This window comes from Oryx dammah, unplaced genomic scaffold (assembly GCF_014754425.2).
Source record: "Oryx dammah isolate SB20612 unplaced genomic scaffold, SCBI_Odam_1.1 HiC_scaffold_20, whole genome shotgun sequence".
Taxonomy (NCBI): Eukaryota; Metazoa; Chordata; class Mammalia; order Artiodactyla; family Bovidae; genus Oryx; species Oryx dammah.
The window spans coordinates 63,472,462-63,491,774 of record NW_024070204.1 but is presented as its reverse complement, the minus strand read 5'-3'; the positions used below and the strand labels follow the sequence as shown (position 1 = coordinate 63,491,774).

General features: G+C 37.9%; 1 protein-coding gene across 4 annotated transcripts in view; it reads right to left on the bottom strand.

Moving 5' to 3' along the window:
- ARHGEF28 (Rho guanine nucleotide exchange factor 28) overlaps window positions 1-19,313 on the bottom strand; it is a 340,651-nt gene that overhangs the window by 97,196 nt on the left and 224,142 nt on the right. For all 4 annotated transcript variants that reach the window (XM_040262701.1, XM_040262702.1, XM_040262704.1 and 1 more), the window contains 5 exons: window positions 15,842-15,963; window positions 10,895-11,229; window positions 7,752-7,959; window positions 4,999-5,110; window positions 544-586 (listed from right to left, as the gene is read on the bottom strand). In XM_040262701.1, coding sequence (XP_040118635.1) covers window positions 544-586; window positions 4,999-5,110; window positions 7,752-7,959; window positions 10,895-11,229; window positions 15,842-15,963 — 820 coding nt within the window. The remainder of the gene's footprint in view (window positions 1-543; window positions 587-4,998; window positions 5,111-7,751; window positions 7,960-10,894; window positions 11,230-15,841; window positions 15,964-19,313) is intronic.

Below are 19,313 nucleotides of genomic sequence, written 5' to 3'. Positions count from 1 at the left end.
TTTTACCTTCTAGGGGAAAGAGCAGCTTAGGGCGTACAGCTTTCAAATCTGCATATTAATCAGAAAGTTGATAATGTTCAAAGCGTTTTCTGTATCATTTATTCTTTGTTTCAAACTTAACACTTCTAAACAAGACTCCATGATAACAGACAGCAGGGATGTTGGGCACTTTCTGTAGCTGGCACTGGGGCCTGTTATCACGCAGCAGTCTTCCTGTTGTGGCGGACAGACCTCGTGAGAACCTGATGCCTTTCCAAAGCAGGTGGTCTCACACTGCTCCCCACGGTCCTGTGCATGGAAGTGTCTGGCTTTGAAAATAACCCCAGCCTACTCTGTCCGCAGTCCTGAGCCCTGCTCATCCAGGGGCTGAAAGGAGCAGCTGGCACGCGTACACCCACACAGATCACAAAGGGAGCAAAGCCTCAAGCAGGCTCTTTATGCAAAACCTCTCACAAACTACTGAACAGGTATCAAAAACGATGGCTAAACATTTCCAGAGATGGATCAAACACTGCCTCGGGAAATCGGAAAGAGTTAAAATACCTGTTTTCTCTTGGTGGCTCCGGCAAGCTGTAAGCTCTTTGCTCTACAAGACACAGAACAATAAAATGAAAAGAAGGCAGACGAACGAGCAGTCATGTGTTAGTCTGAAGTGCACACAATGCATTCAACTCTACGTTATCATTATACATACCACCAGTTAACAAATAACAAGCAAACAAGTTATTCTGTATAACTGGGGCACTGCTCCAGATATCTTTATCACTTTCCCTAATTTGGAGAAAATGGAGAGGAGGCCAAAACATGGCAACATTTAATGATTTTATGAACTAAGTCAGCATCAGCATGGGGCAGCAAACATTTTCAGAAGGGTCGGAAACCAGTTCTATCTTTCTGAGTATCTCTCACTAGGGCTTCATCCCCTATTCTTTTTTTTTTTTAATTTTTTATTTTATATTGGAACATATCAATTAACAATGTTGTGATAGTTCAGGCAGACAGCAAAGGGACTCAGCCATACATATACATATCCATTCTCCCCCAAATTTCCCTCCTATCCATTCCTTATTCTTACCACTCGTTTCCCAACATAATACAGAATCAATAAATATCTTAGTGGCTTTTTCACAAAGCTTAAAAGAAAAGTCTTGAAAGCCAGCCTAAGGGAGAGTCTGTTTTAATATACCTGTAATGCCTTCAGAGAGCAGTCAGTTTGGATATGTGCTTTGCGGCTTATGGGAAGAGGAGAGTCCCTCCCCGACTGGGTTTGGGGATGGGAGAGTAGAAAGGGGAGACTCCTGCAAGCAGCTTAGCACCAGCTTGTTTGCCCAGCTGGAGTATCTACTACAGGGATGGAGCAGAGACACGGACGCACACAGTGAGAGAGACTGAAGGAGGGGCGGCCGCTGTGGAGCGCGATCCACACGCCAGGGACAGGCCCTTTTCTGTCACAGGCTGGGAGAATGAAGAGGCACAGCGAGGTTGCAAAGGGAAATGGGCCAGATAGACATGGAGGAAAACTGAGAAAAACATGTCCTCTGAGATGGGGAATTTCAGTGCTGAACCCAAGACTATCTTGTAGGTAGTTGAAAACCCACTGTGAAGAATCTGAAGACTTTTATTTTCTTCCCATTAAATATTCTGCAAATTAAGTCCTGGGCAGAAAGCATTATTCTTATTGTACACAGACTGAGATGTCAGGAGAATAAGCCATATAGCCAAAATAATCAAGCTAATAAAGTAACAGAATCAGACTCAGGCAACTGGACAAAGTCTAATAGGATTCCATCCATCAGAGCATAATAATGTTCAAAATTACACTCACTTCACTCCTCAAATTCTTAAATGTAGAGCACTTTTGTCTGTTTTAGTGATGCTGTAATTGTCATTTCAACATTGAGAATATTCCTTTTTATCTAAACCCATGAACTACCAAAGGGAATTATAGTGAATTTTGTTTCATGTATAAAGCCAGTTGCCACCATTGTACTCTGGACTCAAAAAAACAGAACCAAAAAAGCATGAGAAATTATCATAAGTAACACTTTGGAAATGATAAGGAAGACAGAACATTACAAATAAGTATAAAAAAGACTGAAAGACCATCCTATCTTTGTATATCTATATTATAGCTCATGTACAGGAGTTTTCTACTGAGGAAAAGGAAACTTGCACTCTACTCAAATAGAAAAAAATTTAGAGCTACTCAAAGCTCATTGATCGAGGATTTATAAGAACACAAATGTCAATTTACCTCTGATTAAGCAGACTGAACAATGAAACATTAGAACACATCTTTGAATCAGTCAAGCTTTCACACACACACACACACAGTTAAAATTATTTCCTTTTCCTTAAGAGTTAATTTACTCTTTGCAGTCCTATGATTTTGACTGACCTAAATGTTATCAACCCAAATGTTTGCTACCATAGAAGAATATCCTTTGGAATCTTTGTACATTTAGTGTGTAACCTCACCCTAAATTGCCTGTTTGTAATTCTTACCTCTGGAGAGTATCAAACTTCATTCAACTGCCCTATTTTTAAATATACTGTCTAAAGACAAGCATTTATTCACAGAAAAAAACAGGGAATTAATTTCAGTTTCTTATTCTTTCTAATTCAAATGCAAAGATTTAAGGAATGTATGTCAAGCAAAAATACCCTTATTCATTAAAGAACTCATAAATCAGGGCTCTTTCCCTTACAAACTTCAATTTTTCTCTCAGTCATCTGAGATTTCAAACATCATAACTGTCAGAATTTAACAATCAGAGATACTAGAGACAAAAAGCCAAAGGTACCATTTTGCACACTGCACAGAAAACTTAAGTGTTTTCCAAATAGTTACAGCACAAAGTTAATTCGCCATCTCTAAGACTATCAGTGAAAAGGTATCAAAGCTGCCATTAAAAGGAATCCCAACCTAAGCTAAGGTCAGGGGGACCTGGAGATCCTAGAAAGACTTATGGTATTAAAAAAAAATCCAGGTCAAATTCAATCCGTCTTCTACTCCTGTCCCCTCAAGGTAGTTGTATCCTTGCTTTTTCTTAGTCCTTTCTCTCCATCTTTTCATTCTAAAAATAAAAACTGACATTTGTATCAGTGTTGTTTTCTCTTCTTCCAAAAAGACATCCCAGGAAAAAAAAGGAAAAAAAAATGCCTTGCAGCATTTGTTTTGTATTTTATGCATTTTGTCTAGTATATTCATTCAGCAAATATTGATTGAACATCTCCATTCATGAGTCATTGCTTTAGAATGGCAAGTCCAAGCACGAAGATTATGCTTTCAATATTGCTCCACATAGCATAAAAATGCAAAATAATGGCAATGTAACAAAGCAAGAATAAGAAAAAAGGAAAGAAAAAAGGAGTAAAATAAGTTCTATTTTAAATATTCCAAATATTGAGAATACTTAAGCACATCTCTTGCTTTCTGAGTCCTCTAAGACTCTTAAGGATAATAAACCAAAAAAAGGCATTATCTGATATACTGACAAAAAATTTGTAATAATACTATATACTACCAACAAGTCCATTCTGAAGGAGATCAACCCTGGGATTTCTTTGGAAGGAATGATGCTAAAGCTGAAACTCCAGTACTTTGGTCACCTCATGCGAAGAGTTGACTCACTGGGAAAGACTCTGATGCTGGGAGGGATTGGGGGCAGGAGGAAAAGGGGACGACAGAGGATGAGATGGCTGGATGGCATCACTGACTCGATGGACGTGAGTCTGAGTGAACTCCGGGAGTTGGTGATGGACAGGGAGGCCTGGTGTGCTGCGATTTATGCGGTCACAAAGAGTCAGACACGACTGAGCAACTGAACTGAACTGAACTACAGACTGACCTTAATACTTCCAAATAACACCTTTTAATGTTATTACATAATACACTATAAACAGAAAGTATTAAATAATCACAATCCAGAATTAAGCTAACAATTGGGGTAGTAGCTAAGAGGGACTACAAGGACAGCTCTGAGTTGCCCACAACTATTCTACTTATTGATCAGAATTCACTTTTGAAAATTCACCAAGCTACATGCTTATAATATGCACTCCTTTCTGTAGGTATCAGTTCAGTTCAGTTCAGTTGCTTAGTCATGGCCAACTTTTTGCGACCCCATGGACTGCAGCACGCCAGGCCTCCCTGTCCATCACCAACTCCTGGAGCTTGCTCAAACTCATGTCCATCGAGTCGGTGATGCCATCCAACCATCTCATCCTCTGTCGTCCCCTTCTCCTCCCACCTTCAATCTTTCCCAGCATCAGGGTCTTTTCCAATGACTCAGTTCTTCGCATCAGGTGGCCAAAGTATTGGAGTTTCAGCTTCAGGATCAGTCCTTCCAATGAATATTAAGGACTGATTTCCTTTAGGATGGACTGGTTTGATCTCCTTGCAGTCCAAGGGACTCTCAAGAGTCTTCTCCAACACCACAGTTCAAAAGCATCAATTCTCTGTAGGTATACTGTATTTTAATTAAAATTTGATTGTATAAAAGTTTATAATTGTTTACATGGGCCACAAAAATTACTGTTTGAGATATACCTATTTGTGTTTCAAGTATGTTCTGTTATTTTTACTTGCTAAAGTTCCTTATTAAATAAAGAAATGAAGATAATCCATTTTGCAATGCTTTGCCTCTGGGGAGTTGGGTTATTTCAGCACTAATTTACTTAAATAAAATTCTCTAAAGTCCTCACAATAAGGAACCTAGAATAAATTCTAGTTTACACTGCCTTTGAGGAAAACATTTTATTAAAAAAATAAGGCAGCAGAGAGGTGTGTACATATTTGTGATTTCATCAAAATAAAATTTATGCTTTATGTGATATCCAGTGAGCTGAGGGTTTTGCTAAGCTTAGAAAACTCAATATTGAAAATGAAATTTAGAATACTTGCCTGCTCCTCTTATATGTTTTATGTACTTTTACTAACTGAAAATCCACTCTGGAAAAGAATGCTTTCACAGCCAAATGGTAAATAATGCTTACCTTCAACTGAATTACACACTGTAAAATCACGGATCAATCGAGTTTTTCCTAAAGAAATTTTGGGTGATGAGCAGGAATACGAACGTGAACGGATTCCAGAAAACAATGATTCCTAAAAGAAATCATAACAAAGCTTTTTAAAAAATACTATAGAAGATTTTAAAGTATGCACTCATTATCAACGTTACTAAATTAGGACCTTTACAAAAATGATTCAACTTGAATATTTCTGATATAATCTTATTAATGATTTGTTTCTGTTTGTCTCTCACTCACAACTCTAAAACATGCTATTGTTTTTTGAATGCTTTAGTAAACTTGAGCTCTGGGAATAGTTCCTATACACTTTATACAAGTATATAGGATATACTTAGGTTACAAGTATGACATTCTAACCATGTTGGTTAAAAGTGAAAAATTAAGTCACATGATTTTCTCTGCATATTCAGCAAATCTGACTTTTTTTTGACCTGAGTTGTCATTTATTTTTATAATTTTAAACTGTAGCATTTAAGCAAAATTCCCTATGAACTGAGATCTATATACATAACAATTATTAGAAGGTAGAGAAACAGTCACTTAAAATCATGTTTTCAAAAGTTCCTAATGGTTATTTCCTGAGGGCTTCCCTGGTAGCTCATATGGCAAAGAATCTGCCTACCATGCAGGAAACCAGGGTTTGATCCCTGGGTTGGGAAGATCCTCTGGAGAAGAGAATGGCTACCCACTCCAGTATTCTTGCCTGCAGAATTCCACAGACAGAGGAGCCTGGTGGGCTACAGTCCATGAGATCACAGAATCGGACATGACTGAGTGACTAACACACAAAGGCTATTTGTAATATTAGCTGCAGCCTCCAAAAAAGAATGCATCAGAGCATTATACAAATCCTTCTAGTCTTTGCTCATCTTTCAACAGATCTTCCATTCAGCACTTCCTGAGATTTTGTTTGAATTATCACCGATTGATATAGTTTAAATTTACCCGTTTTAAGTGACCTGCTGTTTTCTTCCTGTTTGCCCAACCACCCATTATTTCTATCATTATTTTGGCAACATATGTGAAAGTGCAAGGAGGCAAGATAATAAGAACATGTTTTTCTTGCATGTTCTAGAAATCTTACATGAATGTGCAACAGAATGACACGAAAGCCGTTTACAGCACCCAAACCCATCCAACAGAGACCATGTGGACTTAGGACTGATACCCATCTCCCATTAACTATTAAGATACCACTTAAGGTTAGAGGTAAAAGAAAGTGCTGCAAAATGTATTACTAAAATTAAGGCATCAGCAACAGCCCTTTAGAAGCACTATTTTCTTTTGTTCTCCATAAGTAAAAGCACACAGTTGCCTTAGGCTCGTCGTTTAGTTGAAGAGCCTGGAGGAAAGTTGAAAATAGAAGCCTAACCTTGTTTTGGATGGCCTTGACCCATGGCTCCATGACTTTCTTATTGGGAAAGACCCAGTGGGCCTGGTGGTCCAAAAGGCCAACCTAGGTTATCCCCTAACAGTGAGTTGGCCACAAAGGGCCCTAGCCAAGTGCCATCCTCTGCATTGAAGTCATGCATGGTAATCATTTCTCCTAACAATAGGAATTTGAAAATCATCCAGAATTCGTTGGCAAAAAGTTATACAGGGTAATTACAAAGGCAAGGCAAGCCATAATTTATAGGACAGATTCTTAAAAGTGAACAGTATAGAACTATTTCATAGAGAATTACTTTTCCTTCTAAGTAATGATGAGTTTTTCACAGTTCCATTCACATTACAAGTCTGAGAAACAGCTACATGAATAACCATATCTAATTCTTATTATCCAAAAATATCACATGATCTTTAGTTTCAGAAGATGATGACAGCTCTACAGACCAAGTGGACATCTAATCTCTGTAGAACTTTAACACATCAAAAATTAAAATAAAAATACCACTCTATATCCTAGATGAGTTATGAGAAAATTATGTGTTTTGTACATACATGAAGCATGTTTTGCATATTATAGAGCATACTATAGAAATAAAACATAATCATAACCACCATGTGTTTGAGATGAGAGATGTGAAAGCACAGCACCCGTCATTTTATAGTGTTTTACTCAAACTCGCTGCATTTACAGTAGTAAACTCAATTTAAAAAGAAAACAAGTGGACAATAGAAATAAAACAGAAAACATGGCTCCACACAGAAAAAGGCTTCCCTGTAAGACTGGAAAAGTTTAGTCATTTCAAGAAACCACAATGAAATGAAACTCCAATGTGAAAAAAGACACAAAAGCTGTCTCCTGTGGAAAAAGTGACAGAGTCTATGGTATTCCAAATGAGTTCATGCAGCTCAACAAATGTTACCTCTGCCTTGGCGATATTATTTACCTCATCTCCAGCACCAAGTAAAACTTTATGTGTGCAAAACAAGCTTGGTCATTTAAACTCACTTCATACTACCAGCCTTCCTCCCATTGCTTAAGGGATGATGACAGAAAACACTGTATAAAATGGTAACATTTTCCAAAACCATGAAAGATGATCTGCGTTGGTGGGGATTCATGAAAACAAATCAGCCATTGTATGTAAGGACTGTACACATTAGAATGTGAGAGAGTGAAAAGACAGACTCGTGAAGTTCATGGGTCTTCAATTAAAAAAACGTTCACACGTGTTACTATAAACATAATTTGTCTTTCAGAAATGAGCAGATTTAGACAACATACTTTCCAGGCTTTTAATAAACCGAATGAATACTAATAAGAATACCTTCAGCTGCAGACTACTTGATAAAGAAAATGATTCCGTCCTGGAGATATTAAAATCTGATTCAGTGTTGGTCTCAAAAGAGTCCGATTCATCCCCGCTGGTAATGCCAGTTCTCGAGGAGCTCTGACACACTGGAGTGTAGCAATTGTGCAACTGCTCCGAATGGCCCTCTCCTTCACTGTCAGCATCCAGGGCATCAAGGCTGGAACTGCAGCAAAAAGCAAGTAAACGACTAAGTCATCAAGTAAGACAGCCATGGCTCTCTATCTCCCTGAATTCAGATTCTCAATTGGTGTCAGCTACAAGGGGCTCTCATTCACTACCTAACAAAATTCATCCTTGTGATTTCTATCATTTTTTCCTCTCCCCTGATCCTGAATAGATCTTCTTAAACAAGATTTTGTGTTTCCCCGAATGAACATTTCAGCCTAACAAAGTCATTCCAAATTAGTACTATCTTCATTATTTCTGTTTTGTAAATATAATGATTGGGCTTCCCTGGTGGCTCAGATGGTAAAGAATCTGCCTGCAATGCAGGAGACCTGGGTTCGAATATTACAAGGTCCAAATCGTTACCCTTCAAATATTAAAAACACGGACAAAACAGAGCCACTGAGCTGTTTAGTGGAGAGGGGGCAGGCTCTGGGGCAATTTACATGTGAAAAATGCAGCATGGCTTTCTTTCCTTTGCCCCTGGACAAGTCAGGAGGGCACATTAAGACAAGGAGAGGTGTGAAGATCTCATTGCAGAGCTGGTGACAAGAAATGGGTCAGGCACAAGTCAAGTGAGGTTCCAAACATGTCCTGTTCAATTATCAATTTTAGAGATTTGAAAAAATGATTCCTATGAAAACTCCACTTCAGAAGCAGGTGGTGATGCTGCTAACCTACTGCTTTTCTTTCCTCATTTAACTTTGATAACCATAAAATTAAAAGGCAAGAATTTGATCTTGTACCTTTCCAGCTCCTTCCATTCCATCTAAATTTTAAACCACTCAAGCTTTGAGGCTGAGAACTTCCATAGGCATGTTAATATATAATGTATTTTTAAAATGTAGTTTTTCTTTGGCTGTTATACTTCTGGAGCTAAAATTTTAATACCAACACAATAAACCATCCTGATTTTGAGAACCAGAAACAGACTTCAAATCTGGTTATTTTCCTTATCTCTTGTATCAAAGCAGAGCAACTTTGATGTCCCATCATTTTAATTTGCAGCCATGACCACACAAGCATCTTTAAACCTATAATTCACACAATAAAAATCAAGAGAAGATCTTTTATTATCTATCCACTAGACATCACTCTTGGTACCGATACCTGTTAAAGGTTTCTAACCTCCAGCTGTTGTTTATCAGCACAACCCAGTGATCAGCACCCAGTGACTGCTGCTTACCTTTCCTTTCACTCCTTTCTAATCAATTAATTCTCTGTCAAATATTCATTCAGGAACATATTTATATATACTCATATGTGTGTTCATTTTATTGTTATTTTGACTCATAATCTTATGTGTAAACTGGACATATAATCAGAGGTCTAAGGCTCAACTTGAAAGAAACATTGCCCACACCATTGTTTCATTCCTTCCCTACAATGCCCACTCAATGTCACAATTATCTTAAATGTGGGCATTTTTCTCTTCTTCATTCTCATTTGTCACTCTCATGAAGAATCCTCTTCGTTCTCACTACCTAAGGAAAGTAACGCGTGCTTAGTCACTCAGTTGTGTCCAACTCTGCAACCCTATGAATTATAGCCCGCCAGGCTCCTCTCCAGGGGATCTTCCTAACCCAGGGCTCGAACCCAGTTCTCCTGCATTGCAGGCGGATTCTTTACCATCTGAGCCACCGGGGAAGCCCTAGGATAAAATGAAATCAGTAAAAATGGGCCTATTCCCTAAAGAAAATAGACTGAAGGATGAATGGATAAGAAGCGAAGACAAAGCCACAGGGTCTCACACACATGCACACACACACAGAAATATGTACGATCATATCGTACACAATAGAACGATTGTTCTAGGGACATTTTTACACATACAAGAAATTATATGTAAGGTAACTATAAGTTACCTTATAGTGCATAAGGTAAAAATAAAAATAAAACAAACATTAAAATAAAAACAGAGAGCATAAAAATAAAACAAACACCTCAATTTGCTGCTCTTTGATGACCTAGATGAGTAGGATGATGGGGAAGTAGAGGGAGGTCCAAGAGGGAGCGGATGTGTGTACACATAACTGATTCATGTTGCTGTACAGCAGAAACTAACAACATTGCAGAAACAATTATGCACCAATAAAAAATTAAAAATAAAATAAACACCCATCAGCCCACTCAGCTTGAAACAAACATTGGCCACACTTGTTTTATCCTTTCCCTACAATGCCCACTCAATGTAACAAGTATCTTAAATTTGGGGATTTTTATCTTCTTCATTCTCATTTGTTGTTCCTTATTGCTTAAGCACATTATACATGCCCTACAGTAACAGATTGTTTTTACATTTTATAAATGTGAGATCTAACTGAAGTATTTTGTGGCTCCTTTTTTGTTCTACTTCATGTTTCTAAGTTGCATGTGATTATGCAAGTAGATGTAGTCCTAGTTAATTCACTTTTACTACCGTACAGTATCCCATTATGTAACCATAGTGTAATTTATCTTTTCATCCCCTGCCATTTGGGTTATTTCCTACTGCAATAAATAGTCTTATACGTGTCTTTTAGGACACGGAAGTAACACTGCAGGTTATAATATATATGCACATCCAACTTTACAAGAAAGTGCCACAATATTTTCCAAAGTTATTATACAATTTTCACTCATATCAACTGTATATAGAAGTTTCTATCATATGCATTTTCATCAAAATATGGCATTATTACACTTTATAAAAGTTTTGCTTATCTAGTAAGTATTAAATGGTATCTCATTGTGGTTTTCCTTTATTATATTTTTGTCAGTTTTCTTATGTAACTTACTTTCAAGTCATGAAATATAAAAACCTAAATGGAGGCAAATTTTGATGTAGAATAAAAATGGTGGGGGGAAATAACAATAAGAAAATAGAATTTTCCAAGTCCAGCTACAAAGTTCTTTCATTTTCTACATTTTCTCTCTAGAATGTAGTACTTTACCTTCTTTTCTTTAGACGACTTTGCTCCTTTTCAAATCCTCGAAGACCAAAAGAAAGATTCAAATTGGAAGCATATGAACTAGATGATACGAAAGGCGCTTGGGCTTCCGTGTGTGACGTCACTTCTGTGCTCTTACTTGGTGGGTGTGTGCTGGCACTGGCTTCAGTGTGTGATGTCACTTCTGTGTCCTTACTTGGTGGGTGTGTACCGGCACTGGCTTCAGCAGGAAGGATGGCTTTGCTGCTCTCAGGCCCCAGAGAAGAACCCATAGATTCAAGGCAGGTATTTGCAGGGATTCCCTCTATGTTAATATAGTTAATGTCCAAATCACCAACCTGGTAGTTGAAAGAAAAATATTTGCTGAGCAAAAGCAGGAAAGATTGGCTGAGCAAAGAATACAGTTTTCACCATTTAAAGACCCTCCAACTTATTTATCTTTTCTGGTTTTTCTATTCTTGTTTTTCTTTATGTAAGCAAAAGAATTCTTACATGACATACTTTTGTTTACTTTCTGCTCTCCCATAATTCACAAAAGGAAGACGACCAAGTGTTTTATAAACTGTATCACAAAACTAGAAACTGACTTATGATTTTAACATTTTATGAACCACTGACTCAAAATTAGGGGAAATGTTTTAAATACTTGAGACAAAAACTAAAGAGTAGGCATTCTAGCTTAAAAATAGTTTATAGGAACCTGGGAAACCAAGTTATTGGCAGCCACATAAATCTGAGTCTCCCAAACAAAAAGAACAAATAAAGCTACATAAGATGTATGGGTTTAGCATAACTAGAGGACAGAAAATACCCCCAAACTTTAAATTACATGTAAATACTAAACAAGAGAGTTCCAGAAAAACATCTATTTCTCTTTATTGACTATGCCAAAGCCTTTGACTGTGTGGATCACAATATACTGTGGAAAATTCTGAAAGAGATAGGAATACCAGAACACCTGACCTGCCTCTTGAGAAACCTATATGCAGGTCAGGAAGCAACAGTTAGAACTGGACATGGAACAACAGACTGGTTCCAAATAGGAAAAGGGGTACATCAAGGCTGTAAATTGTCACCCTGCTTATTTAACTTCTATGCAGAGTACATCATGAGAAACGCTGGGCTGGATGAAGCACAAGCTGGAATCAAGATTGGTGGGAGAAATATCAATAACCTCAGATATGCAGATGACACCACCCTTATGGCAGAAAGTGAAGAAGAACTAAAGACCCTCTTGATGAAAGTGAAAGAGGAGAGTGAAAAAGTTGGTTTAAAGCTCAACATTCAGAAAACGAAGATCATGGTATCTGGTTCCATCACTTCATGGGAAATAGATGGGGAAACAGTGGAAACACTGTCAGACTTTATTTTGGGGGGCTCCAAAATCACTGCAGATGGTGACTGCAGCCATGAAATTAAAAGATGCTTACTCCTTGGAAGGAAAGTCATGACCAACCTAGATAGCATATTGAAAAGCAGAGATATTACTTTGCCAACAAAGGTCCATCTAGTCAAGGCTATGGTTTTTCCAATGGTCATGTATGGATATGAGAGTTGGACTGTGAAGAGAGCTGAGCGCTGAAGAATTGATTCTTTTGAACTGTGGTATTGGAGAAGACTCTTGAGAGTCCCTTAGACTGCAAGGAGATCCAACCAGTCCATCCTAAATGAGATCAGTCCTGGGTAGTTCATTGGAGGGACTGATGTTGAAGCTGAAACTCCAATATTTTGGCCACCTGATGCAGAGAGCTGACTCATGTGAAAAGACCCTGCTGCTGGGAAAGATTGAGGGCAGGAGGAGAAGGCAACGACAGAGGATGAGACGGGTGGATGGCATCACTGACACAATGGACATGGGTTTGGGTAGACTCCAGGAGCTGGTGATGGACAGGGAAGCCTGGCGTACTGAGGTTCATGGGGTGCAAAGAGTCGGACATGACTGAGTGACTGAACTAAACTGAAATACTAAACATCAAATCTCAGCCAGCAACCTGTCATACTCTTGCCATGAGACTTTGCGGTAGGGAAAGGACAGTCTGGAAAAATCTTCACGGGAGGGAGTCAGCAGAGGGTCAATGACTGATCTCAAATCTTCACCAGGAAGAGAAAGTACCGCCTCCACTGGATGGTATGAAAAAACAGTCCCAGTTGGGGACCTCCCTGTTGGTTCAGCAGTCATGACTCCGATGCAGGGGAACACAGGTTCGATCCCCGGTCAGGAAGCTAAGATCCCACATGCTGCTGAGCAACTAAGCCCATGCCCTGCAACTACTGGAGCCCACATCACAACTAGAGACTCTGTGCGCCACAATGGGAGATCTCGCATGATCCAACTAAGACCCAACGCAGCCAAATAAATAATCTTCTTTTTTTTAAGTCCCAGTGGATCAAAACACTTGCCCTAAGGAAGTGCGGGTGATCTGAAATGGTGGTCATCAAAAGGCATCACTTCTGAGCGAGAAAACAGTAAAAACAAAGAAAGCAGCACCAAAAACAACCTGGAATGTATTCTTCAAAATTATCATAAAAGACAAAGACTAAGGAACTGTCCCAGATTAAAGAAGACTAAAGAGATACAACTAAATGCAAGACATACTATTGAATTTTCTTTTGCTACAAAGAACCTTACTGGAACAACTGGCTAAAATTGAATGATGTCTATAAACAGCTAATAGTAGTGTGTCGATGATGGTTTCCTGATTTTGGTAACTATATGGCTTAAGTAAGAGAATACCCATGCTTTTAGGAAAATAAACCATGAAAGACTGAGGAGTAAAAGGGCATCATATTTTCAATTTACTCTCAAACAAGTTAATATTTGTATATATATCTTAAGCATTTACAAGTACATATATACATATACAAATACATACTCAGAATAATGAAGTAAAATATGGTAAAATTTGGAGATTTTTTTTTATTAAGAGTATACAAGAATTCTTTGTACTGAATTATACAGGCTTGAAATAATGTCCAAATAAATTTTTTTCAAAGTAGTTTATATGATAATTTTCAAAGTAGTTTATATCACATGAACTTCCTCATCAGGTAGCTTGATAACCTTGAAAATTCATGGCAAACAGTACGTAAATAAGCTAGTAGTCTTTTCAGGTTTCCAGGCCAGATTGAGGGAGATGAAGAAAATTAGGTAAGATTCTTTCCAGATATTGTTAGAAATTATTTTCAGTATGCAGAATCTGGACTCCTTATGTTGTCCTTCCTATTCAAATGGACATAGGAACAGTAAAAAAAAAAATGATGTAATTATACTACAAACTACACTACACTGATATAAGAAACTCTGTGACTTGTAGCCAGATTTTGATTTTTGTTTCACTGCACAAATTCAGAAATCTTCTACTTCATTCAGCTTACCAATCAGGCTGCTTGAGTTCTCTCTGGATGTATGCTTCACATTATTAAAGCAAAACTTCTCTCAAAATACTTCCAAACAGAAGTTATATCCTACCCTCATTTTTGGTTTAGAAAGTTTTCCATTTTTAATGTATCTTACAACATACAAAGACACAGTTTGCCCCCACAAATGTTTGGTCAAGTACAATTTTAGCTTCTGGAAGTAAATGAAAGTACTGCAATATTCACTGAGGAACAGAATGAAAAAATAATGACAAATGTATTTAAAGAAAAAAAAATCTTTCATGGTTGGAAAAATAGTACTTGAAATGGGCACATATTTCTTTATCTGAAATGATTCATTCTTTACAAAGGTTGCCACTGAGAAAATGTGGCAACAGAATAAAACCATTAAAATCAGAATGTTGCTAGAGCACAGTAAGTCCAATCACCTTGCATCTTAAAAGAATGTCCCAGAACTCCCACTTTGTTCTAAACTCTGTGTCTCATCCTAAATTTCTATAACTAGGGCTGACATTCAGCTGCTTTACACCAAAAGAAATACACTTGTTACTGAGAGCTGATGTCCATTCTGATTTTTTGGTTTTTCTGTCATTTTGAATATCATTCTAATCTATGCTATTTATACTATGCACTTAATGTAACAATTTCTCATAACCAAAGGAAAGAGACATTCAACCAATGGGCAGAAATTAGCATCCACTACACAGAAAAAAGTTAACATCAGAAAAAATATCTATAAGTAATAGATACAATAGGGTACAATATATGTATACTAACAACAACAAACCAAAAAGGACAAAATAGATCACTGTTCAATGAGCATATACATAATGCCTCTTATGTGGAGATCAGGTTTTAAAACCAGGAAATAAGGCAGAAATTATGTGCTATTAAAATTACTCTTCAGAATCCCTTAAATCTCCCATAAATTAGGGCATGCAGAAATTTTCAGATCTTTAAAGTATCACCAAGCTACAGGAAAGGACAAAGAATAAATCCCTAAGTAGATACACATCCAAGCCATCTGTCTCTAAGAGTTTCAACTCACAAACTGATAGAGATCAGGGAATGGGTGGAGAATTCTAAAGGGTTCCAACAGGACACCATTCTGTTTTAATATTAAAGCTCTATATCCTAATCACACATTAATAGGTGTGTGGTGAGGATTAAGCAAGTAATTTATGTGACAGTCTCTCATGGGGCTGGCATCAAGCTCTCGCTCATTAGTGTCTGCTGGATTTGAATACAAATATTACATAATCCAGTCAGAGAAGAAACTGGCCTCCCAAATGTCATTTCCTGTTTTGGCCCCATGGATAAGTTCCTACATTCTTCTCCTTGCCAGTGTCCTAAGACCCCTCCCATGGTGCTTCTCGGTGGAGGGTAACGTGTGCTGGGTTCTCAAGGAAGGACCTACGTCAAGAGATCGTATGATGAGACTCCACAGCAACATCACCTGGGCTGCTCTTAGGCTGGAATTTTCTGAGGATACAACAATGCGCAATGGCATTCTGAGATGCGCACATTTTTAAAAGAGGACAGATCCCCCGAGCGACAGCACTCATACCTCACCTGATCTATCACCATGCAGTTAGCGTAGATTTCATCACCACCATTCAGCATGTCAGAGAGCTGGCCAGCAGCAAGAAATGTTGAGGGGTGCTTGGATTTTTTGAGGGCATCAAAGGAACGATCTAGAGAAAAAATGAAAACAGGGCAAATAAATAGAAGGAATTTATTTTACAGTCAAGCTTTACCATCTTAACCAAACCACAAGAAAAAAATCAAGATGGCATTTTGCTGTCTTCACATAACAAGATCAACAATGCAAGCATTTTCTCTTCTACATCCAAACCCTCTGTTAGCTAAAAGCTTTGTAAAGAATGAATCATTTCAGATAAAGAAATATGTGCCCATTTCAAGTACTATTTTTCCAACCATGAAAGATTTTTTTTCTTTTTTTTTTATTTTACTTTACAATACTGTATTGGTTTTGCCATGTATCAACATGAATCCACCATGGGTGTACACGTGTTCCCAATCCTGAACCCCCTTCCCACATCCCTCCCCATACCATCTCTCTGGGTCATCCCAGTGCACCCGCCCTAAGCATCCTGTATCCTGCATCGAACCTAGACTGGCGATTTGTTTCTTATATGATATTATAGATGTTTCAATGCCATTCTCCCAAATCATCCCACCCTCTCACTCTCCCACAGAGTCCAAAAGACTGTTCTATACATCTGTGTCTCTTTTGAAAGATTTTTGTAAGAATCAATTGGGTTTTGGGTCTTCAATTCTTAACACTAAATAAAACTCATTTCACTTTATAGCATGGAAGCATTAGTGATCACACTAGAAGCCTCGGATTCCACTGAAGTAGTCAGGCTCCAGACTCTTTCCGAAAGGACCCTGGATAGGACACAGTCTAGCCGTTCATTGCCTGCTGAATATGTATAATCTCATACAGAGAGAGTTTTGTTTCTGTGTTTACTACAGAAACGTTTTTGCTTGCTTCCCATGTTCTCAGGTTTGTTCCAGGCAGTCAAAGTTGCTCAAAGTTGAGTCCCAGAGAGTTAAGATGTTACTGTATTTGTGAGGAAGATAAAGAGTGAAAGTCGCTCAGTCGTGTCCGACTCTTTGCGACCCCATGGACTATACAGTCCATGGAATTCTCCAGGCTGGAATACTGGAGTGGGTAGCCTTTCTGTTCTCCAGGGAAGGAGACCCAGGGATCAAACTGGGGTCTCCTGCGTTTCAGGTGGATTCTTTACAACTGAGCTATGAGGGAAGCTGTATATGAGGAAGATAAAGTTGAAGATAATAAAACATTGTCAAGTCAGAATGCCTAATTTTTTGTGACTCTGGCTAACTTACTTGATCTCCAAAAACATTTACAAAGTATCCTCGTCCATAAAGAAGCAGATAATTACCATGCTTTCTTCATAGTGTGGTTATAAGGATTAAATGAGTTCAGACATGAGAAGCACTTAACACACGCCTGGCACTTAGCAATTGCTCAATAAATATTGTCACTATTATATTTGATATATTGTTATTATTAATGGTGATTTTACATGTTCAGTGTGAGGTACAAGGTTATTAATACTAATCATAGTGTATTATCCTAACAGTAGATTCTTAATACCTGTAAATGACTTTAATAAGGTAGATTGAAAGTTACAGCCATAGCAAATGCCATCCTCACTGACATTCCAGTAAGGTTTCTTGAGTGGGTGCAAAAGGGTTAGTGCCGCCTCTGCTCCATCAGAAGTGGCCCTAATCCTACCACCCGTCTTATTTATGTCATGACTTAAAATCCAGGTAAGCCCATGGGAATGAGTTGAGAAATGAAAAAACATTAATAACTGTTGTACTAACGTACCAGAAGTAAACAAACAAACAAACAAAAAAACTCTATTCTTCATGGAAAATCTTGGACAACAATATAAAATTCAAATATAAATATGTATGAGCCAAATGGCCCTGGCCTCAGATTCTACATCTAAGTATACATCTTCCCTACAGAACAGTGAAGTGAGATTTAATTAAGTTTCTTGAGGAAATATACAATGTAAAAGCAAAACTTCATGTCTACAGTGTCTTATCAAATTATTTAAATAGCTGCAATATAACATACAAAACCCATAAATACTTAAGTATAATTTTTATGATCAATTACTATACATTTTCATGCTAATTACAAAAAAAGCATGTTCTAAAGGGTATAAATCGAGAATCTGACAAATCTCAATGTGTTCTGAAGAAAATACTTGCTCATTTATCATTTTCCAGAATGTTTGAAAAACAATCATAAATAACATGACCCTCTGAGCTGTAATTAATCCAGCTTAACTGCTCTACAATGTCTTAAGTTCACAGACTATAAAATAGCTGACTGGGGAGTCTGGTCATGCCCCTTTTTAAATATTTTGATCATGGCTAAATTAAGACTTCATTGATAACGACTATCTAAGAACTAACGTTACACTCAACTAAACAGTTGCAAAACAATTGATGGATTTTCTCTTAAAAACATAGAACCAAATGAAATATTACCCCCCAAACTGACGCCAGTGAATGCATTGCCATTTAGCCAATATCCAAGTTCTTAATTACCAAGAGAGCAAGTCCTATGTTCAAAACTGACCCTCACATCTCAAGGATGAGCAGGACCAAGAACTACTTCCGTTTTCATATACACAGGTATAAAGTCACATGGATTCAATGTTTCTTCCACAAACACATCTACCTGGCCCAATAAAGCAGATCAGAATGCACACCGAGGTGATACGCAGCAGTAAAATAAACTTAAAGATAGCAGAGCTACTTGGACCAAGTTGGTGTATAATTTGTTTTCCACATGATTAATTTGATCGGTATTTTAGAAAATGATGTAATTTGTTTACAAAGACAGATCTATTATCTCTTATCTGTGATTCTGAAATCTAGAAATCTCTGAAAATCGAAACTTTTTTTCTTAAGTTTGGTTCAAAAACATATTTCGTGACCTGAGCTGAACCACATGGGGCCATGTATTTATCTTTATGTATCCCACTGTACATTCATATATTTTCTTGCAGAAATACTGTAGTGCCTGATGATGGCTCTTCCTCAGTGTCTCCTATGCAAGTCATATCATACATAACAGCTCTCTGCCAATAAGACCTGAACACTTTGAATTCCAAGACAAATACAGAAGAGACCGTAGATCTCTATACAATCAACCATAGCAGAGGTTGTTGTTCTTTAGTCACCAAGTCCTGTCTGTCTCTTTTGTGACCCCGTGGACTATAGCCCGCCAGGCTCCTCTGTCCACGGGATCTCCCAGGCAAGAATGCTAGAGTGGGTTGCCATTTCCTTTCCCAGGAGATCTTCCCAACCCAGGAATCAAACCCACATCTCCTGCACTGGCAGGTGGATTCTTTACCACTGAGCCACCAGGGAAGCCTTTAGCAGATATCAGACCAATATTTCCCATACTTTTGCCATTCCTCTATGAAATTCACCGTTTTGCCATGTCTACATATCACCTATATTATTA